At 44.4% G+C, this 22,570-nt stretch overlaps 1 protein-coding gene across 8 annotated transcripts in view; it reads left to right on the top strand.

The window, feature by feature from the left end:
* Nucleotides 1-22,570, top strand: part of TYRO3 (TYRO3 protein tyrosine kinase) — a 43,851-nt gene that overhangs the window by 1,979 nt on the left and 19,302 nt on the right. Inside the window, exons 2-10 of one of the 8 annotated variants that reach the window (XM_064512613.1) lie at nucleotides 2,112-2,295; nucleotides 3,480-3,521; nucleotides 4,621-4,721; nucleotides 8,794-8,964; nucleotides 12,146-12,232; nucleotides 15,961-16,076; nucleotides 19,008-19,185; nucleotides 19,973-20,115; nucleotides 21,385-21,529. In XM_064512613.1, the coding sequence (XP_064368683.1) occupies nucleotides 8,856-8,964; nucleotides 12,146-12,232; nucleotides 15,961-16,076; nucleotides 19,008-19,185; nucleotides 19,973-20,115; nucleotides 21,385-21,529 (778 nt within the window). In that variant the 5' untranslated portion in view covers nucleotides 2,112-2,295; nucleotides 3,480-3,521; nucleotides 4,621-4,721; nucleotides 8,794-8,855. Of the gene's footprint in view, nucleotides 1-2,097; nucleotides 2,296-3,479; nucleotides 3,522-4,620; nucleotides 4,722-8,793; nucleotides 8,965-12,145; nucleotides 12,233-15,960; nucleotides 16,077-19,007; nucleotides 19,186-19,972; nucleotides 20,116-21,384; nucleotides 21,530-22,570 lie in introns of all 8 variants that reach the window. The other 7 variants (XM_026095700.2, XM_026095703.2, XM_064512612.1 and 4 more) reach the window with 7 other exon arrangements.

Genomic DNA, 22,570 nt, shown 5'->3' with positions numbered 1-22,570 from the left:
ACATTTGTACTCTATTTTAATTTCCTCCATCATTAATTTGTATGGGAACTGAAACCATAAAGAGTCTCTAAAGACACTTCATTGTTTAGTTTGTGGTTAACTCTTTCAGCAGAGCTGTCTAAGGAAAGCAGAGTAGTTTGCTGCTCCATTAAGGCACCTGTAATTAAAGTGTCTGATAATTTTTGTGTGCACTTAGCAACCTGGCTACGTTAGTTTTCTGTAATACAGAGAGAACTGCATGAAGCTTTCATGTTTTCTTCCAATACTGTGAGTGGGGAAAGGGAGGATGCTTTCTGGCACGCACTGGGACATGTAATTTGTGTTACAGAGCAGTTAAGTAATGCAAGGTTAGATCATCCTCACCCAAGGTGATTAAATCCTTAGCCCTGCAAAAGAGCTGCAGCAGCTAAACTAGACCGATCATCTTACCAGTTTTTCCATGCTTTTAGTGAGTTTGCTAAGTTGATAACAACAGATAGAAGGGCAAAAGACTGAGTGTTGGAAACCAGCTGTTAACAGGCTGGGGAAACTCATTAAAAGAAGGAATAAGGTCTTTCTGCCGGTGTGCTGCCGTCACTCTCAGGCCCCTGGTGTGCCGCTGAGCGCTTGCTGCTGGAGGCAGAGCGCTAGCTGGTCACAAAGCGCGGGCTCTCTCTTCTCCCGTTGTTACAGCAAAGCTGCAAATGTGCCCAGCTGCTGCCGTACCCTGTGAAGCATGGCCCCAGCAGCTGCGGGAGGGCATGTGTTGGCAAAAGGGAAGTGGCACAGCAGAACATCTCTATATTCAGTCACGGTTCAGGCTGTAACAGAGTTTGAGAGGGACAGGGCTGCTTACTTCACAGGGCTCTGCATTTCACAAGTGGCATTTTTCCATCTGGTTTTGTAGGCTAGGAAGGCATCCTGTGGGAGAGCTGACCAGCCGGTGAACTGCTTTAAGTTGTAATGTACTGTGATATATGGTTGCACGAAAGCAGTGGAATGATGGAATCCTTTTTCCTTTTCTTTTTCTTTTTTTCTTTTTTTTTCCATAAAGGATGTGGAGACCGCTGCCAGGGCATATTACTGAACCAGACTAGACCTGTTCTGGTCTGTCAGTCCTGTGCCACTGCATGGGAAATGGCCACTCTCTCTAAGAAAACTAGCTTTACATTTATTTTCCCCCTTCCTGCTTTCCCACAGTCTCCTTTGATCCTCTGGTTCTTCCTTTATATGCCCATCTTTCTTAAATGTACTTACACAGTTGGCTTCTGTGGTTTCTCATGGTAATGCATTCCGTATATTCACTTCTGCTTGAGGGAAACACTCCCCAACCACCCACACATGCTACAGTGCTCTGGGCCAAATTCTGATCACTTCTATGTCGATGTAATTCTGAGCAGCTCCACTGACTCCCACCCTGCTGCTTGAGTCACAACTACTGAGCTCTGAGCCCTCTGACTGGACTGAAGGGTCAGGGAGGCTCGTTCAAGCCTACACCCACATCACACGACAGAAATACGTGTTCTGTAAACAGTTTGGCTCCTCTGCAAGGTGTGCTGTAAAATAGGCTTTGCTTTCGTGGGTTTTGTAAATTGCAGAGAAGCTTTCTGTAATGCAGAGGAACAGGGTACACCGAATAACATGGTGTAATTGATTCTTTCTCGGATCCCAGCTCTTTACAGATGCGCACAACAGAGCAAGTACAATGATTTCTTAGCAGTGTGGGAACACCCTAGATGAAGTTCAAGCTGGAGGAGGAGAGGGAGGTGTGGTACTGTGTTGAGAGGACCTAGTTAGGGCTGCTGCATCGCTGGCACAGTGAAGCTCCCAGCATTTCTGTCTGGCTCTGCCTGGGCACTGCTCTGTGGAAGCTTACCCTGCTGCTACATGAGTGAGCGCTGAATTGAAAAAAGACCCAGGTACGGGCTGAGCCTTCACCTTTCTCTGACAATTGCAGTGTCAGTGCTTTGATTATCATGTAGCAAACACAGTAGAGCAGTGATGAGACTAGCAGACCCCTGTGCAGTGTGTGCTGGTAGGGTATGTAATTCCAGACCACCAACCTAGAGTAATTTGCTCTACTCCAACCCCCCTTCTTCTGGGGGTGGGGCGGAGTAGTATTTTTTTTTTAGGTATGAAATTTACAGGATCTCCAATCAAATTAAAGGTGTCCCAGGGTCAACCCGTGAAACTAAATTGCAGCCTCGAGGGAATGGAAGATCCTGAGATGTTGTGGATCAAGGACGGAGCAGTGGTGCAAGGCGTAGACCAGGTGTACATTCCAGTAGATGAAGAGCACTGGATCGGCTTCCTCAGGTACAACAGATGCAGAGAAGGAGGAATATCACAGAAACTATTGCACAGTGTTCTGCTGTCAGCTGTATCTGTGCAACTGCAGTGACCTCAGTGGGGCAGGGTCTTTAGGATCTGCAGTTCAGAGTGCTGCAAGGACATAACTGAGAGCAGAACTGAAGCCACTGTGGGCTAAGACTTTATGCACTAGAACCTTATTGATTTCCTGACTACTGCGGTGACAGGTGCTTTGCTAATGCTCCTGATGCTTGAGACGTGACTTCAAGGTGAAAGAATGTTCTTGCCTTGTTTGTTCGTCGTCTTCTGCTGTGCAGCAGGAAGACTAAAGTCTGACTTATATAAGTAGGTTCTCTCTCTCATACTCATTCAGTTCTCTTACTTTCCCTCTCTTGCGCTCTCAGTCTGACTAAAGAGTGAGACTTGTTAATTGAAATGAGACTCCCAAGACTGCATCCTCTTTCTTTCTTGAGGAGGAGTGTTTGTCACCTGAACCAATCCTGAGTTGTTTTTGTGAGAAACTTTTCCTGTATGTATACTGCACAAAGTATCAGGCCTGCCCTACTCAGAGGCTCAAAAACTCACTTCTGCAAAGCCTCTCTCTATGCCTTTATTTCAGCAGAAGTGGATGTCAGTTGGTTCTGAAGGTACTGGGTTAAAGAAGACCCCAGGTTCTGCTCTGGCCCCCTGTACACATAGAGGAAGCTTGTACAAGCAAGTATGCCATCAGTGTGAGGACTCAGAACTGCTGACTGATTGAGAATCAGTCATTTGTGAGCTCAGGCTTCCTCCCCTCTTAGGCCTCTTGGATTAGCATAGCTTGGAGTCCCTGATTCTGGGAACCAAAAGTCTCTGTGATAAAGCTGGTCTCTAATAAACACTGATAATTTTACTAGGCACAGATTTTTCCTATCTTGTAACATTGTTGTGGAAATAGTTCATCTTGAAACTGTACCATTTACCTCCCCTCTGTTCTACTAGTTAAATCTCATTGCCCCTTGGAGTCTCCCAGTCTGATCTCCTTTCTTGCATCTCATTTTCCTGCATCGAGAATTTTCTGCAGCACCAGGGCTGAGTTGGGTTGCTCAGTCTAGATGTGTCCATATTTTTCTCCTTTTTCCTTTCTCCTCGTAAAGCGATCATTTCTATCACCTGCTGTGTGACTTTCTCCTACGATCACTGTGTTTCAGAACGTGCGGCTGGATGGGCAGGACAGCTGATGCCATCTGAAGGTACAGCTCTGAAAATCAGGCTGTAGTGGGATCGTTTTGTGCATTTCAGCAAGCACTCTCCCTTTTCTGTCTTCCATCCTGAGACATTCTCCTCCTTCCTCAAGACACACTGCTAGCATTAGAAAAGTGGGCATCAGATCTGCTCAGGATCCCTGCATGGCAGCAGACGCATGGCTGCACATCCCAAGGGGGGGCAATCAGCATATGTACATCAACAGACGCTCGGAGTCCCACTGGTGCCTTTGGTAGCTGAGACCTTGCAGCTTTGGGACTGAATTCTGCCCTTATTTACCTGCACATAAGGCTAGCCTACTGTTGTTAAAGGCAGTGGAACTACTGCAGATTTACAGTGGTGGAACAAAGCAGAATTTCTCCCCTGAATGGGAAGTCTACAACTTGAATACTAGTCAGTCCCCGTGACTGCCTTTACTTGCTTGGCCTCATCTTCTTGGAAGAGGAGTTGTTGCTGAGCAAGGGAGGACACAGAAGGGTTCGTGGAATGTGGTCCTGTGCTGGAATAGGCCCGCATAGCTCCTGTGAAATCATGAACTGAGAGTCAGACCCAACGAATTTTGCCATATGAAGTGCTCTTAGGAGGGTAACACTGAGTGCAGTTGGAGTGAGGGGACTCCCTTCTGACCCATTTATTCCAGTGTGAGGCTGTTAGCCGTCCTAGTCCCTAACTGAAGCAAAACTTGTTAAGAGGTTTGTGATTTGGAGTTTCCTACTAGCTTAGACATTGTAGGCCAAGCTGTTATTCTTGAAGACTAGCTAGAATCACTGTTCCAAATCCAGGAGGTGAGCAATCCCTTCCTGTTTTCAGAGGACACAAATTACGGGTTGTCTGCGTGGATATTTCCGAGGAAGGTCTGTCTGCTCTACTGAGGATTCCCTCCATTCACTCCAGAGAGGAGCCTCCTTTTTCCACTGTTTTGCCGCATGCTTTGTGCTGGTTGGCTGTTGCCCTCCTCCCCAGAGCTGGCTGCATTTCAGTGGGTGTTGTCTGTGCATCTGGTTTGCCAAACACTTGGAGGGTCCTTTGGGGCAAAACCGTGCTTAATCCACGTAAAATATCGATATGGCTTTTGACTTTTTTCAGCTTGAAATCCGTCGAGCGGACAGATTCTGGGAAGTACTGGTGCCAGGTTGAGAACGGGGGGAAGAAGGAAGAATCACAGCAAGTGTGGCTCATAGTGGAAGGTAAGGAGGAGTAGTGCTGGTTTCCTTTCAGGGCTGACCCACCAATATGCTCTAGATGGAAGCGGTGAGAGCAGATTACTCTGGCGACAGGCTTCGTAGCTATGAACCATTGCTGGTACCGCAGGGAGATAGCTACAGAGCAGGGGTAAGAAATGAAGGGAGAGTAGCTTCAAGGAGAACAGCTGTCAGTTTATTAGCTCTCTGGTTTTATTTTGGCATATTAGGTGGTAAGTGGACGATCCTTTCACACACTGACATTTTCTCCCAGCCCTTCAATCCATTGTTGCTTTGGTCTCCAAATAATTCATAGACTAATTTAGGTTTGAAAGGACCTATGGGGATCATCTGGTTCAACACCCTTTTCAAAGCAGGGTCACAGGCTGGTTCTGTGCATCAGCCAAACAGGTCTTTGAGGACAAGGTCCAGTTTTATCCCTATTCTCGGAGTTTCAGGGGAAGCACTTCATAGTCAGGAATATGCCATGTGGCACCATTTTACCCAAACAGCCTTGTCGGATGAAGTTGCCCAAAAGTTGCCCAAGGCAGGGTAGATTGGTGGCTGCTTATTGCCTTATTTCATTTCCCTTGAGTTGTGAGCCTATTAGGCTCTGAGAAGCTAGTAGGAGAAGGATGGCTTAATATTTGGTGAGGAATTTGATAGGAACAGCATATTTGGAACAAGAACTGGCGTTTTGGATATAATTGGTAACATTTGTCTCTTTGGGCTGGAGCTGAATCAGTGCCCCTAAAGGGGAGAGTGGGATTGTGTGGCGAAAGATGGGGTGGGATGGGTGGAGTTTTACAGCAAGTCTCAGCTGCTTAGAGCCATGAAAACATCCATAGCAGTTCTTATGGGAAGAGCAATGCTTACCTGCTGTTTTCCCAAATTCCAGGGTTTTGTCCATCTAAGATTTCAGGTGCAGTTTCAACTGGAGAATAATGTTGTTTACAGTTTAAAATGTTCTCTGTTGTGCAGAGTTGCTATTTCTATTCCAATTACTGTGGTCCACTCCAGAGGTGGCTGCATTTGCATGGTGGGTGCTGGAAGAGTAATTGGTTAGCTCAGTGTGCTAAGCAATCTGAAAAACAAAGGAGCCCTTCTGGATATTACAGGCAAAAAATATCAAAGTCACAAGAAACAGCTGCAGCTAGATAAGGGGGAGTGTTGAGAACGAAGGCCAAAGCTGACAGAAGAAGCATCAGCTGCAAAATGCAACTAGTCATTTTTGTAAGAAAAACAAGTATGATAGAAGCTAGTTAAACTTGAACTGAGCATGTAATCATGTGAAATGGGAGTTAATGGAAAAAATTAACAATTAACAAGTAGTGATAAGGGGGTGGATTTTAAAAAATACATCTGTTTTTAGCATAAAAAAATGCTAAGGAATGCAAAAGCATATCAGTCCCACAGTTGCTGTTATATCCACACTTGTTTCTTGCTTGGGCCTACCAGCTTTGTCTAGAAGCAGTTTACCTGATTAATAACAATTGTTACATACTCTGTCTTTGGCTGAGAGAGGATCTTTATTCCGGTCACATATGCAGTCTTCAGTAGGTTTTGATGCCTTTCAGTGTGAAATACAGTACAAATGTAGACTATTAGTGATCTAATTAAAAGCAAGCTAGAATGGATTTCTATGCTATCCAATATCTGTTGCTTGAGTTAGGTAGTCTTTATCAGGCAGAATTCGTATTGATGGAGTTTGACTGTGTAATACAGCTAAAGTGTTTGAACTGTTGAAACTCTCCTCAGAACTTACAAAGACACAGTGACTTTGAAACCAGTTCCAGTTTAGAAGCTAGATTCTGGCCTTATGGAAAACATGATAGCATTTGATACCTGGAGAAGTAATCTAAGAGGTATACTGCTGAGTGTGACCATCTTAAAAACTAAGATAATGTTTCTTCCAGAACTGTCCCTTTGAAATTACACCTCTCACTATGTGGCTGTTCCCCGTGGCTGCTAGCCCCTGTTGTGATTACAGAGCCATCGCCCCAACCAGTCCTGCACGGACATGTCCCCTTGAATTAATGCTGTCTGAACACTCAGATGTAGAAGAAAATTGGCCCAGTAGGGCAGATACTAACCTGGAAGAGGGACTACACAAGTTTATTTCTGGCAGTTGACTGCTCTGTGCCTCTACTGTGCAGCTGTGAAATGGGGGTGCCCACTATTCCCTCTTGTACCAGGGACTGGGTGGCTAAGTGGGCCACTGACTGCACAGCACCCAGATGGCATTGCCTTGGGGCGATGCACATGCCTGAGCTGCATGGATTGGCTGCACTGTGAGAGTTAGTGTCCTGTGGCCTTGTCTGATCTGCACAGTTGCTCCGGAAGTGGGAAAACCTGCTGAACAGGGCAGCATTCTCCTGAAGGGTTGCTCAAAGGGACAGCAGGCAGGGATTTTGCCCATGGGTAGAAGAGATGGTGGCATTTTCTCCTCAGAGAAGGAGGGCAAAGTGGGTAGAAGTGTCACAACTGGTATCTGGAAAGTTTATTCTCTTTTATTGTTTATATATGACAGCAATAAAAAAAAAATGTAAGCAAAAAAGAGCAGTAAATCATGATGATGGGTGTACCTGTCCTGAGCATGAACCTTTGCACAAACAGATATCATCATTCCTTTTCTAAGCAAAAATATTAAGTGACCTATTTTTAGGCCTACTTCCGTTTGTTCCTTTATCTGCCGCTCTAAAGAGGCATGTGTAAAGATGGAGAGGAAAATCCAAAGAAACTGTCACCTGAATGGTACATCAGTGACTGAATGGTCAGCAGAAGACTGAAGACATCATTTTCATTTGGAGCGTAGAGGAAGTGTCAAGCATTAGCCTTCTAGCTCTGTATTTAGACACATTAATCGCCTGCTTTCAGAGGTGCTCAGGATCTGCCGTACCGACAGGAGCTAATCAAGCCTGTCATCTTTGTGGCCAAGGACAGATAGTGTCAATTAAGTGTTGAAATGCACAGTATCATTGGTTCCTCTTTTTCTCTGAGGTACTATATCAGCATCTTCAAAACACTCTTTCCCCAGCTGAGAATACTTTACGTTTCCTTTTGGTGTAGACATAGTCAGTAGCTTGAAACTGAAAGTTTTGAGTATGAAGGGGACTCAGCGTTGCTCTAGGCCTTCAGCTCTACCACGGGTCACCAAAATGCGTGTCAGCCACTTTGCAGGGTCAGCACCCACTCTGGTGCCTGGTGAATTTTATGTTGCTGCTTTGGAGCAGTAAAACCACAATGGTTTTGGCATCGCCTGTGAGAGGAACCACATCATTTGCTGTGTTGAGTTATACTCAGCTATTACCAGTCTAGAAATGACCTGAGGCAGTACTGCTGAAGCTGCATTTTGCTCTGGATGGCTCTGATCTAAGGCCTGTTGTACCAAACGGGAATCTTTCCACTGCGGTGAACAGATACTTGTCAACAGAGCGGTGTCCGTGAGTAGCCTTCAACTCTGTAACAAATTATCCTTAATTCCAAGGCAGCCTGCCTCTCTTGGTGTTTGGAGCATGCTGGAAGGCCACTCTGTTCAATTAAGCTGTGGAGAGACTACTGTAAATGATGCCTGTCTCTCACCAGGGGAATTCTTTCCTCCTTCGTGGGTTTGTTACAGCTGCTAGTTCAACATGTTTACAAGATACAATTTTTAATGCATGGCAAGAAATATCTAAAGCTAGATTTAGGTGTATTTTAAAAATGGTGACAGATACTGCTAGGATTCCTGGCTGTTGCACCTTTCAACCCCAGTTTCTCCAACTGAAAACTGAGCCGATACTGCCATTAAAAGCTACTTTATAGGGGAGTTTTGAAGGAGACTCATTCAAAGTGAGGTTTTTCACAGGCATTTCGGGAAAGGGGAGCTTTTCTCTTGCTGACTTCCAGTGGTAGTGGTAGTTCATGCCCTAAGGTGATGTAGCATATCTGGCCCTATATTTTGGTGAAGGGCTTGGAGAGGGTGAGATTAGGCATAGGAGCAGATGGGTGTCCAGTGTTGGGCACTGGTATTAGCAGAAATAAGCAAGAGACAGAAGGAACCTTTCCAGTTATTATCATTTGTCTGTTGCTTTTCTAGGTGTGCCCTACTTTACTGTGGAGCCTGAGGATGTGTCCGTGTCCCCTAATGCCCCATTTCATATGGCCTGTGCTGCTGTTGGTCCCCCTGAGCCAGTGACAATTGTCTGGTGGATGGGAGACTCTAGAGTGGGGCTTCCAGACATCTCCCCCTCCATCCTAAATGTGTCAGGTAAGGCTGCTGCCAATGCAGAAGATCGCTTGGAGTATCAGGACTGCGAAGGAGAGGAGGAGAGACAGTCTCAGTTCAGTACCTGCCCAGGGACACTGGGTGGCCACGTAGTGTGAGATGGTCTTTAGCTTTACACTGAAGGCTGCGAGATTACAATCACATACAAAATCAGGTCACCTCGAGGAGTGACCATTTACTGGTTTGTTGCATGCTGTCCTGCGGAGCACAAGCTCTTCAGAGCCTGGGTGGGGCTGGCACTGTGGTAAAGCTGCTGCTGGAGAGATGCATGGTTGCTTTGTCTTGTGTTGCTCTGCCTCATGGAAGGTGTTTTTGTTTTCTTGAATGATTCTGCTGGTGACATTTGGCTTAGGAATCTCAAAGTCTGCACTTGTAACAGATGCCACTTCTTCCTTCCGTGCACAGCCATGACACATGCTGCTTTCCCCTCTTTCCTCTCTCTTCCCTCTCCTCTGTTCTTGCAGGCTTGCTGGATGCTCTTATTAAACCTGATTGCCTCATGTAATTGTTTGACACTTCTAGTGTGGTTGTATTGATGCTGAAGTGTGCTAGTTGATAGCCTCAGAGACCTGAGTTTGCTCCAGAGTGGGCATTAGATGCATAGTGGTAAGACCGCTTTCTGTGGCAGCGTCTGCTGAAGAACTCAGGAGCCAGTACATCATTGTGCCTCTCTTCAAGGCTGTTCTTGGAGAAGGGAGATGCATACCTACCAGGACCTGATTGCCCCTATTCTTGTAGTTACCTCCTAAAGGTAACTTAATTCTAGTTTATTGTCCAACAGCTACATGATGATGCTTCTCTCTGCTGCTGTTTTATTATTCTCAGCAGCCTCAAGCCGAAGTTGAACTAGCAGTTTAGAAAGAAAAGGTTTTATGACTCAGATTCATCTCCGGGGCCTCTTCATCAGTGTTAATGCACTTAGACCCAGGGGGAGTTTGTTTCTGTACATCTTCGGCCATCCCTTGAGCCATCCAATTCCATTAAGCCTTCCCTTAGAACCTAATTTATATGTAAAACAAAACTTGGTTTATGATTTGCACTGGTTTTATCATCTGCTCCCTCTCTTGTGTTGCCACGCTATGCTGTTCCAAGTTGGAAATGAAAATTGCTCGCTTATGATATAATCTGCCAGCTGAAACGGAAGCAGAACACATTGATAATCAAGAAGGGAAAGACAATAAGGAAAGGTCTCTCTTCCTCCACTGAGCTCATCCCATGGTGCCTCGTAGAACTTTTGTTATTGTGGGGCAGTGATATGGGGACCTGACAAAGACTCTTAAAGTGAATTGCTATTATATATATTTTTCACCAGCACCTTTCTTTGCCCTTTTCTCTGTCACTCCGAACCCACAGGAGACCTTGCTCATTAAGTTTAACATTGTTCTGAGAGTTAAACTGGAATGTGTCTAGCTATTTCTTGGCTGCAAGGGAATTCATGCCTCTTCTTTTTGCACACAGCCTCAGCGGATAGGAAGTTAGGTGCTGACAGATCTAAGCTACCTAACCTCCATTATGCAGAAGAGTGCACAGCTGTAATGCACTGAGGTGCTCACATTTTGTGTCTTTTTTTTAACCAGGAGGAAGATTACAAAGTTAATAATCTTCTTGACTTGAAACTCCATTCTGAAATGCTTAGAAAATTATCTCTGTAGTGTTCTTTGGGATTTCCTTTGGGTGGATCTTGTCTTTGCAACACAGAACATATAGTGGGGCACAAACTGTGGTCAGATTGCCAAAGCATGTCAAAAAAGCCTGTTGGTAAGAAAACAGTCATTGCTGGCAAAAGAAACTATCAAATTCTGAAGAAAATAATGACAAAGCACTGGCTAGTAAGAAAATGTTTGAAAGGTTCAGCAAGCAGTTGGTTTGGTAAAAGGATTGTTGCATTTGGAAAGTAGTGCTGACAAATGGTGCCGGGGGTGCAAGGGGATCTTGGTGTATAGTGTATTTTGCATCTTCTTCGGGACAGGATTGTGTTTGGTTCAGTCTTTGGGAAGTGTGCCTAGCATGTCAGGTGCTCCTCCGCTCTGCTGCCTCGCCTTCAGCCAGCTGGCCTGCTTCTTCCTCTGGTTTACTGGGGCAAGCGGAAGAAGCTAAAATGTTTTGCTCTCGCTTTGTAGCAGACCCTCCTCTCTTCACTACACCTTTTTTGCAATGCTATCAGTCTAAGGCCCTTGGAAGATGAATCAAGTGGCAAAGACAGACACTGTGCAGTCTCCTTCATGCAGTTTTGAGAAAGGTTTTCCCTCCTAAACTGCATGCCCAGCTAGTGTTTCCTGTCGCTTTTTCTCAGATAGAGCTTCATAAAGCAACTGAGGGCCAAGTAGAGTGAAGACAGATGCTGGACACGCTTCTCCAGGCAGCTTTGCAAATGTGCCTCTATTCTGATTAATTACCAATACCAATTTGCATCTTGGAGCAGCCAGACATCAGTATGATGCCATGGTCAGGCTCTGTGAGATGGCAGATGCTCACTGGAGACAGGAAGTATAACCCTCCCTTGTGGTGTTAATCCCTAGAAGGTTCCTCCATGCTGATACAGTAGCATTTTACTTTTACTTCCATTGTGTGTTTGCAAAAATCAAATGCAAGGCAAAGGATGTGTGGGCATTACCTTGAAATGTGCAGCCTCTACTTGGAACCTCACCTGGGTTCATAGCCCAGTTAGAGGATGGTTGTTGCTCAGGTTGTGGTGGTGCTCAGGTGGCAGGCTGGTGTCTGGGATATATAAACCCCATTTATTTATACAGGCACTGTATAAATACGTGGTGCAGCATAATACTTGCTCTGAGGGAGCTCACCAAAATGGGGTGCAATGACCACCAAAAAACAAGGTGGAGGCTGAGTTGTGCAGTAATGAGAAATGGACATCCACTAACCAAGCACTCTGATCTACTCTTCTGCCAGATTCATCTTTCTTTTTCAGTGCTTTCTGAAGCTCTGATGGAAGCTCTCCTACACCAGCACATTCTCTCCATTAAAAATGTAGTTGGCACATTAATTACATTCAAATCCATGTGCCTTTGATTGGCACTCTGCTCAGCCCTCCAATTGCCTGTATGGCATGAGCTGGGTGTCATACATAATTGAAATTCTGCTGAAGGTTTGAAGCTGGATTACATAGCTGTTTGTGTTTCTTTTCCTTTTCTTGGCTAATCTCCAGGTATTAATCAAAGCACAGTTTTCTCCTGCGAAGCTCACAACGTAAAGGGATTATCTTCATCTCGGACAGCCACTGTTCAGATTAAAGGTGAGAGAGTGCAAGAGCATGGGCAAGGGAGGAGGGATTTGCCTTATGGGGAGGGAAAGGAAGGCTCCTTAATGCAGGGGCTGTCTCAGAGCTGCCTGTGAATAGCACTGGTTCAGCCAAAACAATGCATCGTGCTCTAATGGCTGCTCCCTGCTTGCTATGCAGGGCCGTATCCCTGCGGTGAAATTGGTTGTTGAAAATAAAACACATCTGATTCAGGAATGGAAACATGATGTCAAATAACAAATTTTCCTCGAAAAGAAGAGAGTCAGAGCAGTAAAATTGTTCATGAGAGATGTCGCTGGATATGATCTATACAGTAGCTGGGGAAATCTTTCCTTCTTGGAGATAGATGAGTCTTGTTAGAGCTAAAGAGGCCATTATATCTACTTGATTCTACTGGCATCACATGAGATGCTGAAAACAGACAGGAAAGTTGATCAGCAGTGGCCAGTAAAATCCACCCATCCATGCTGTTTTTATGGATTTTTTTGTTGTTCTTTGCCCTTTAGAAACTCATTGAAAACAAATAATTCCTAGCCCTTGTATGAGCAGCTGCCACTCTGAGCCGCTGAGCCAATGTCGCGTTTCCTCTGCTCGGTGAGGTGACTAAACAGTGGGATAATCAGAACAGTCAGTGCTTCCCTTCCTCTTCATGTTGGGATGCTTCTGCATTTGAATTCTTAGTCGTGCTTTAATGTGCATTACATGACATGATTATCAGTTCTAGGAGAGACATGTCACAAAAATCATTTGTTCCAAGTGGTAGCTTATTGCTCAGCCTGAAAAAGAACCAGCATTTATGTCTGTACCAGAACTTACAGTCGTATTAGCTAATTATGCATTAAAATATTGTTTAAAATCCAGGTGTAGATCTACCATTTCTAGGGTGTATTTTTCTTCAGGACAAACATTGTGGTTACTGCCATGCCAAGAATGTAATACACTGGATTAGTATATCATTTATAACTTAATTTAAAAACACTTCAAGTTGCTGCCTTAAAGGCTGGTCTACGCAGGGGAATTAGTTACTGTGGAATATATCTTCTATGGATATTTTTATTCTGGGATAGAGTTTAGTTCACAAAGCTGTTATGCTTTAAATTCTCACCAATCCATAATCAGAAATAACATTTAGCATAAACAAGTTTTTTTCTTTAATGTTAACACAGATTTTTAACCATTAATAAGATAATGGGACAAAGGCCTCAGAATTCTCTTGTATTTCCTAGAAATTACTTTTAGCCAAAAATGCTCCAAATGCTTCCAGGTCAATCATAGCTAATGAATCCACACAACCCACTTGAGAGAGACACATCGTTCCCGTTTTAAAGCTGAAGAGAGTGAGGTTAAATGATTTGCCAAATGTCACATCAGTATCTGACATCTCCTAGAGATTAAAAAACCAGGCTTTTAAATAGCAAGTCCTGTGCTGTAGTTATATAGGTTCTAACTGTAATACCTCAAAGATATGTTTAAAACAGTAGTTATAAACTTAGGGAAGTGAGGATGCTCTTTTAAAGAACAGAAGCTTGGAGATCCAGTATAACGCCTGTTAAAATTAAAGCAAAGCTGCCAGTGAGGACATCACTGGAAACAGGAGCTGGCCCAGATAATGGTCATTTAGTCCTTGATCCTGTAAACATATGGGGACTTCAGTGGAATTATTCTTGGGAGTAGCTGTCTGTACATGCATGATCAGGGCCTTCTTCTCTTACACAGATTCATGTGCTAATGAGGACTCTGAAGTCTTTCTACAATTTATTAAACAATTTGTTTCTTCTGTGTTTTCAGAGGCAAATATTTTTGCTAGGACACTTTTAAACTATTAACATTTCTTCAGATTTGCTGCTGTTGTTGTTCATTATCTATTCTCTGTAGTGTCCACAATGTGCTGGGTGTACTCCAAGCAGAAAATTACTGTTATTGTAGTCCACAGTCCCCAGTTGTGTACAAAGCCCCGTTGTTCCAGGCACTCCACAAACATGCAGGAAGTTAACTCAGATTATCTTAACACTCCAGCTGCTGTTTTCAGACTGGCTTTGCTCTGCTTTGTGCGTGTGCCTAAGACTTCTACGGTCATATCCCATGTTTCACAGCACAGCAGAAAACACAGACACTGAGAACTTATTTCCCCATTGGGTGCTGGAAAGTGTCTGTTCCTTCTACATACAGCAAAATTGTGGGAAGGTGCTAGCAGACTAGCCCTCTTTAGGGGCTGTGTGCATTACAGAGTGGATGTGTTAGCAGTTGATTATTTGTTCTCATGGGCATTATAGCCTATACCTCATTTGGGCTTGCCATCCAGTGTTGAAGAGAACCTGTCACTAAACTCAGAAGCTGTGGGTATGTTTGCACAAGACTTACATTAGGGGCAATGTTTCCATGATATTCAAGTTAGTGTAGCTGTGAAAGTAAACTTAAAAACAGGGGGGTTTCTCCAAAGAGCTTACCAACCTAAGTACCCAAAATCAAAATGGAAAGAAATAGAAAAGAAAAAGAAAAAAAAGAAAGGTCTATGTTAATTCACAGAGACCTTTCACTGAAAGGCAGGGAACTCGTTGCACCTCTCCTATCCTGGACCAGTGGTCCGCCCCCTACACACACACCCCCACACCCCCCCCCACACACACACCCCTACGCCTACCCCTAGCTACCTACCTACGTACGCACACTAAAAAAGAACCAGAGATCAGGGGAGAGGGTGGTGGTATTCATGAAGCTGGTAATTTTTTCAAGAGTGAGGTGGACTAAATGCAAATAGAGATTCAGGAGTGAAAAAGGGGTGGTGAGAAGAGGAGTGTGTCAGGAAAATACAGAGTAACTGTGCAGAGTTACAGTGGGAGGAAATAGAGCAAAGGGCTGCGTTGTGGGATTCGAACAGTGAGTCAAGGAGATTGGATTAATACGACAAAATCCTAATGACCCCTGAAGAGATGGAGGTACCTGATCAGAGTGAGAGCAGAGGAGCAGCGCTTGGTGCTGCTCTGTGGCAGTAGGAAGCGCGAACATCTGATTAAATGGCCAGTCTGGGCATCTTGGTTTTGTTCCTGACTGCCATTAATTTGTAGTGTGATACCAGTTATGTAATTTACACTCCCTTTGCATCAAATTCCCCCTCTAGAAAATCAAAAATGCTTTCTGAATTAATCTTCAGCCTGGAGAAAGCAGAGTTTTTAATCCAGGCTCTGTCCCAAAATGTTTGTTATGGACACCTGGAGGCAGCAGTTTCACAGTCCGAAGTGGTTAGCTGCAAATCCAATTGGAAGGTATTCTGGTTGCTACAGTAAACTACCCTTCGATTTGTGCTGGCAGAGCTGTTTTGGGGGCTGGATGGAGAGCCAGGGGAGGGATTTTGAAACCCTAGTTTAGTTCACAATTAGGTCCATGGACAGTCATGTCAGCAAGGCTGAGTTATGCATCGCAATGGAGGAGGTAGGGAAGACGGTTGAATGGTGAAGGTGCAAACATCACACACCAGCACTGCTATCAAAGAGATCAACTGCTGTCTGTATGTAACAAGCAAGTATGCTGAACTGAAGAATGGATGCAAACAGCTTGTTCAATGTTATGATAATAGTTTCCTTCGCAACACTCAGGGACGCTCTCTAAAGGTGTTATATTGCACCAGTTCTGTCACAATTTCTAGCCTCAAGCCTCTGTCCATTTCCACATGAATACCTGCTGCCTTCTGTGTATGCTGAAAAGCTTCTTTGTTTCTTTTATAGCCATGCCTCTCTCGCCTCTCAACCTAACTGTAAGCCAAGTCACCAGCAGCAACGCCAGTGTAGTGTGGGTGCCGGGATTCGATGGCCGCTCTCCCCTCCACTCCTGCACTCTTCAGGTACAGGCCCTCTACACTGCCCTTGCCCTGCAGGGAGAGTGACCCTGACCACTGCACTGCTTGAGCTGTCTGTCACTCTCTTAACCACTTTGTAGCAGCATTCAAATTCTCATTCCACAGTTTTAAAACATGGAAACTTAACAAGATGCAGCATAGGGCATGTGCAGGTGCCAAACAGCAGAGCCAGCTTAGAGCATGAGCTGCCCAGCTAAGCATTTGAGACTGGCCTGATTCTCCCTCCCAGCAAGATATCACATCACTTGCTCCATGGCAGCTGCTCCCACACAGAGTCTCATGTGGCAGCACATATGAAGCACGTCACTCTATGGGAAGTGACTTTGCGTGGCTGCAGTGCGATCACACGTTCTGTTGACTTGGAGCAACTGCCCAAGGTAACTTGTTCCAGGGCAGTGCAGTCACCTGCGACTCTTGTGCCATCTCAGCCCTGTGCTTTGCAATGCCAGAGGAAATGCTGAGATCCGACTATACTAATGAGCATGGGGGATGAGGACCTTGAGACTAGAGGGCATGATACAGGAAAGGTGGGGGTGATGGAGCAGAAGATAAGTTGAGCTCTTTGGAGACAAAGTCAGGCATATTTGCATGTTTTAGAGCCCTGCCTCTAAATCTTGATTGGGTTTTACATTACGCAAGACCAACTCTGCCCAAAAAATTCAAGGGTGTCCTTTAGCTCCAACTGGTGCTGAGTGCTCAGCATCTCTGAAAAAATGCAACACTTATTTAGGTTCCTAGAAACAATGATACGGGTCCAACTTCAGGCAAAGTTTGTTTCTCGCATTACGCACTTAACTAAAATCGGACCAACAGCTTGAACCTGAGTGACAAAAAGAAATGGTGATTTCTGAAGCAAGTGGAGCAAGGAAAGCCAGGCACATTCCCCATGGGTTTATCTGTCAGGTGCAAATAGTGGGCCCCTTTGCTTTCCCTACCTGATTACAGCACTAATGTGAGCAGGAGTGGAATTTCTATGGGGTATTGCCAACTGTGTAGACGAGGAAGGAGCAGAAAATATACTGGAAGCAGACAAGCTAATTTACTTGCTCTCCTCTTTTATTTTGAGAAGTGAGGAGGAAACCAGAGATTTCATGCTCTGATGTTTATTCCCTTTCATAAGTAAAGGAAACTATCTTCCTGATTTAACTCTCTGGCAGAAAGAATGCCTGAATATAGCTGGCCATGTCTCTGTTTTTTGTTGCTGCTTCTGTTCATTTGCTGTTCAAAATGGTTTTCTTCCTCTGTTTCACAATGCCGAGTTAGCTCCAGTTGGAACAGCCTATTCTCTCTGGTTGTCATGCTCTTCAGCTTCAGCAACGCTAATCCCTTGTGTTTTGAGCTCCTCCTCATACTTTTTTTGGGGGGGGGGGAGGAGGGGGGAAGGGACAGATGCAAAAGAGGCTGAATCAGAGCAGCTCAGATTCTGCCCACTCAGCAGTCTCTCCCCGCTTTCTAAGCTTCACAGACTTTTTTGTTCCATTTGGAGAGGACGAAGTGCCTGTGTTTGGATCTGGGAGCAGGTTAACTTGGCGCTGATCCTCCACTGACAGAAAGCTGTGTTTCCTGTAGTGGTCTTTGGCAGCTTAAATGCCACGGTTCATCTTCACTGTTTCTCCCATGGCTCTGATTCTGTGAGAGCCATTGACCCACATTTCCATGTGAAAATGCACACACTCCTAGCGCCCAGTGAGAGAGTGATTGTACTTCTAGGAGCCCGCAGAAAGCCAAGGGGATGGGGGTGAGGCTTGGCTCTGGTTCCTTGGCACTCAGCAATTGCAGTGGTGCCCCAGGGCAGCACAGGTTTAGATAGGCAGATTACCTCTGAGAGGGACAGGGTAGAAAGTCACCGTGTTTACTCACCTTTCACGCAAGCTGTATTCCAGGGAATAAGGGGGGAAGATACAAGATTCTTGACAGAAATGCATTATCAAAGTGACAGAGTTGTACGCTAAGGTCTGATTGCTTTTTGCCTGCTTTGGATGACACTGATTGACAATGAGAACAATATGTCCTTCCATTAGGAAACTTGAGATCTTCCTTTTTATTAGTCAAATTAATCAGCGTGCCAAAGTTTGTGTGAGAATGAGCAGAAGGAGGATAGAAAGACTGCTATAGTCTTAGAGAATAGAAAGTCCATGAGATTGTTTCACTTTGTCAGTACACCTTGCCTTCACTCCCAGCTCTGCTCTTTCATATGCACTTGAGAAGAGAGAAGGGCTGAGCCTGGCAGCTATGCAGGAGACTATTGCTATTGTCAGTACAAAAGGAGGTGGAACACTGAACCTGTCTGTGCATTAAAAGCACATAGTGAGATCAGATTTAACTTAACGTTCATGTCACTTAAAAGTTCAGGTTTAAAAAAGAAGAGTTGCGGGAGTGATAGCAAGTTTCTTTTCAGTTTAATTTGAAACCGTTTGGGTGAACCAAACTGCCTGTATCTGCTGTGTCTGTAATCCACTGCAAGACTGTACAAATATACAAACTTCTGAAAAAGGAGTTCAGAAAAAGATGACAATAGGCAACAGGGAAGCTGATCTAACAATTTTCATTGCCCAAGCTCAGACAAGCCTCAGAAGCAAACAGCCAACACTCAGAGCAACAAGTACTTTTTTTTTTTCCCTAAGGGAATAATAGTGTAGAATTTGCAACATAGGTAAGGAAATGTTTTAAAATATGGAACTAACCTTTCAGCTGATAGAAAATCACTGTACTGCCAAAGCTAGAAGAGAGATGTCACTTAAACGAAATAAAGGCATAGCTTGTGATTCTTATTTTGACAACTCCCTTTCCAGCATTTTAAACACCACCAGTGCCATATCTGTTTCTGCATGTTCCTGAGCTAACTGTGAAACAATTGTGGACTTGTTATTCATATGGCTAATGGTAACAGCCTGCTCCCTTTCGCTCTTGGCCCAGGTGGCAGAGTCACCAGAAGGCTGGGAAGTCTCCACAGAGGTTGCCCCGGTGCCCCCCTTTGCCTATGGCGTGCAAGGCCTGAAGCATTCCACTAACTACAGTGTCCGCGTGCGCTGCAGCAATGAGATGGGCAGCTCCCCTTTCACAGACCGCGTGTACTTCCAGACCCTGGAGCTTGGTAAGCACATAGCAGACGAGCAGGAAAGCAGTTCTAAAGCTGACAAACAGCTGATGATAAACTTCATAAATTTGCGAATTCACAAATGTAAGTTCTGTTGCACTTGCATGGTCAGACATGGCGCTGTCGGATTGCTTGTCCACTATAAGATTCTCCTAACACCCTGCCATTCTTATTTCTCTTACTGTGGACGAAGCTGGGAATGGGGCGTTGTCCTTTCACATTTATTCTTCCCCAGTGGCTTCCAGAACAAATTTTAGAATTTTGTAAGTAAAGACATTGAAGTTATCAACTCTACTTAGGACCTAAAACCAATCAGTTGGATCAAAAGCATCTTGATATTTCATTCCTGGGGTATCTCAACAGAGATACCTGTGGAGTTGTCCCATGAATGAATTGGACGTGTTTTGTTCTGTTTTCTGTTTTACCTTCGGTAAAATAAAATAGTAATCTGTAGTCAAATGTGGTTAACAGCATGATGTGTAAGACAGAAGTTGATCCAGCCACGGGGCTTGTGTGTGCTGTGCATATATCCCATTGGGTCTCTGAGATTCTTGGAGTCTTGGGAATAAGGGATAACAGTGAAACAAGAGATACTGGCTTAACCTTATCTTCTCCACTTGAAGGAAGCATGGTGATCGATGGCTTGCAGAAGTTGTTTTCTCCTCTTGCACTCTCTCTGGTTGATCTCAGGAAAGAGAGTGAAGTTGTCTTTTCAGTGATTTTAAGTGTGGATAGTACCTTACTTTGCTGCACTGAGTGATTGTGTTCTGTCCTCTGCCTTCAGCTCCAAGCAGCACCCCACAAAATATCCATATTATCCAAAAGGAGCCTGGTCTGATTTTGGAGTGGGAAGGTGTGGCTCCAGACATGCTGAAAGAAAATGTCCTGGGATACAGGCTGGAGTGGAGTCAGGATAATGTAACTCAGGTAACAGATCCCGAGGGGAGCTGAGCGACTGGACACAGAAGTGGAGAATGTACAGATTAAATCTAATAGGTGCTGGGTCCTTCATCCCCTACCGAGACCAGGGGGCTAGGTTCCTGGCATTGCTTTTGTGTAAATGTTCTGGCTTCAGATGTTTGGGCCCAGTTCCGCATTCTTTGCACATCTAAAATCCTTTACTTCAATGTTCATCTGCAGACAGATCAGTTCCCAGCTGCTCCTTGTAGAACAAGGACAACGGAGGGAGAATTCAGTTCATTCCTCCCTCTTTCAAGTTCTGTCTCAACAGCTGCTCAGACAGCGTGGCAAGATCTGCGCCTTCTTTCTGCTGTGACTTAGACTTGTGTTTTCAAATCCTAGCAGCACAGGTGTATTTAATGAGTGCATGAGTTATACTATAAACCACAATAAAATGTTGTGGATTCATTTATTTCATTTACAGTATGGAAGGAGCTTAAAGGGACTCTGTCAGGGGAGAAGGCCTTTCGTTTGATCTTCAGTATTGACCTTTCACAAGTATCTGCCTTTGAAGTTCACAGCATTATTTCTTATGGTTTCTCACTTCTTAAATTTCACTGGTGATTATTAATGATGAACAAGCCTGTAATAACAGATAGCCAGAGGGAAAAGGGACTTCCTTTCATGCATGACCCATTTCATACTAGGTCAGCCTCGTTGACTCCCATTGTAAATTCCCATTGAATTTACATTGTCAGCAGCGGCAACCAAATCTTCATGAGTTTATTGCAAATGACGTGTATCAAGAAGATCCCCCAAATTACTGAAAATGTTGGCTTCGTTCTCCTAAGTAAAAGTTGGCCATACATTTCAGCAGCAGTTTGAGATTTGGCTGACAAGTTAAAACAGGCAGGCTCTTCCTTTGGATTAAAACTGCTAGATGCTTTGCAGTATGTTAGAGTATCTTTGAGTTTAAAACAGAAGAAGGAATTGTGTATTTTAACACACAAAAAACCCCCTTCTATAGCAACTTTCATGGAAGGATCTCAAAACAGGAAATTAAACCTTATATCTTCCCTATGCCCTGGGAAGCTATTAGCAATGTTTGAGAAGACAAACCCAAGACGACACCCCAAGTTAGTGGCAAAGCTGAGACTAGAACCCAGGAGTCAAAACTCCCAACCCGTTCTTCAGCACCAATGAAATGCACAGTACTGATTTGTTTTAGTTTTAAAGTGATGTTCTATACTAGATGCCTTTTAAGACAATTTATCATGTGTTGCTATTCGCTTTCAGGGGGAGATGATCGTACAGGAGACAAAAGCTAATCTTACAATGTGGAATCCTCTCAAAGACCTGATCATCAGGGTGTGCGTGCTGAACTCTGCAGGCTGTGGGCCCTGGAGTGAACTCTTCCTGCTTGAAGCCCAGGAGGTCATGGGTGAGTTTCCACTGCCTGCCCATCACCTTGGGAAAAAAAGTCAGAAGTGGTGGGACTGCTGTATTCCTCCAAGTCTGCTCCTTTCAGCACTTACATCTGACTGAGCCGTGCGGCTTTATACAACAATACATTTCATCAAGTAGGATGAAAATTAAATAGTATTTGAAGAGCTAGTATAAACAAAACAGCTTCTAGCCACTGCTGTGTCTTCTTTAACAGACTTTTGCTGTATTTAGTGCAGAACAGGATAAGGAGTATGCAATATAAAAGATGCAAATGAAGGCTTGATATCCATCATTTGGGCTTAAGCTACACACATTTACAAGAGTAGATGTGACAGAAAAGTCTTCTAATGTACATTTTCTTCTTTGGCTTAATTTGAAGTCATTCCTGACTAGTTTAAGCTGAGCCTTATTTAAACCATCGCCATACATCTTTTTGCAATGGTTTTACTAAAGTGTTTATGTTAAACCAGTGTAGCGTTCTCAATGGAAAAGCCAAACTGCTAGTGTAAGTGTGAAATGATGGTACAGAAGCCATACTGTACAATTTGGACCACACAGAAGGGTATGTTGGGAAGGAAGAACATGCAGGTGTGGAGAGCAGTCCTGGTTAATAGGGCAGTTAGGTCCATCTATGTTAATTTACTTGCCCCTGGAACTTCACAGTGAATGGGAAATAGGAGTCTGGCTAAAGAGAAGTGCAGGACAGCATATAGGGAGATGACTGGAAGGGAGAGAAGAATACTGATTGTGAAGAAAACTGAAAAACAACTGAGAGAAAGAAGTTCAGAAGCAAAATATAGACTAGAGATGAGAAGGCAGTGAGATGCAAGTCTGCAAAAATCCCAGATCTCCTGGGGTTCTGCCCCCAGCCACTGTTGCGGGTAGGAAGCAATCGCTGCCCTCCAGTGCTGATGCATCTACTGCTGCTTTCCTGCTACCCTGCATGTCTTTTGGAGAATCGTGTGGACATTGATTCCTACTGATCCCTCCATGCTTGGGGGTGGCAAGGGGAACCTCAGCTGGGTTCCCGGGACAG

This window comes from Dromaius novaehollandiae, chromosome 5 (assembly GCF_036370855.1).
Source record: "Dromaius novaehollandiae isolate bDroNov1 chromosome 5, bDroNov1.hap1, whole genome shotgun sequence".
NCBI lineage: Eukaryota > Metazoa > Chordata > Aves > Casuariiformes > Dromaiidae > Dromaius > Dromaius novaehollandiae.
Note: the sequence above shows the minus strand (reverse complement) of the source record. Positions and strands in the feature narration are given on the sequence as shown.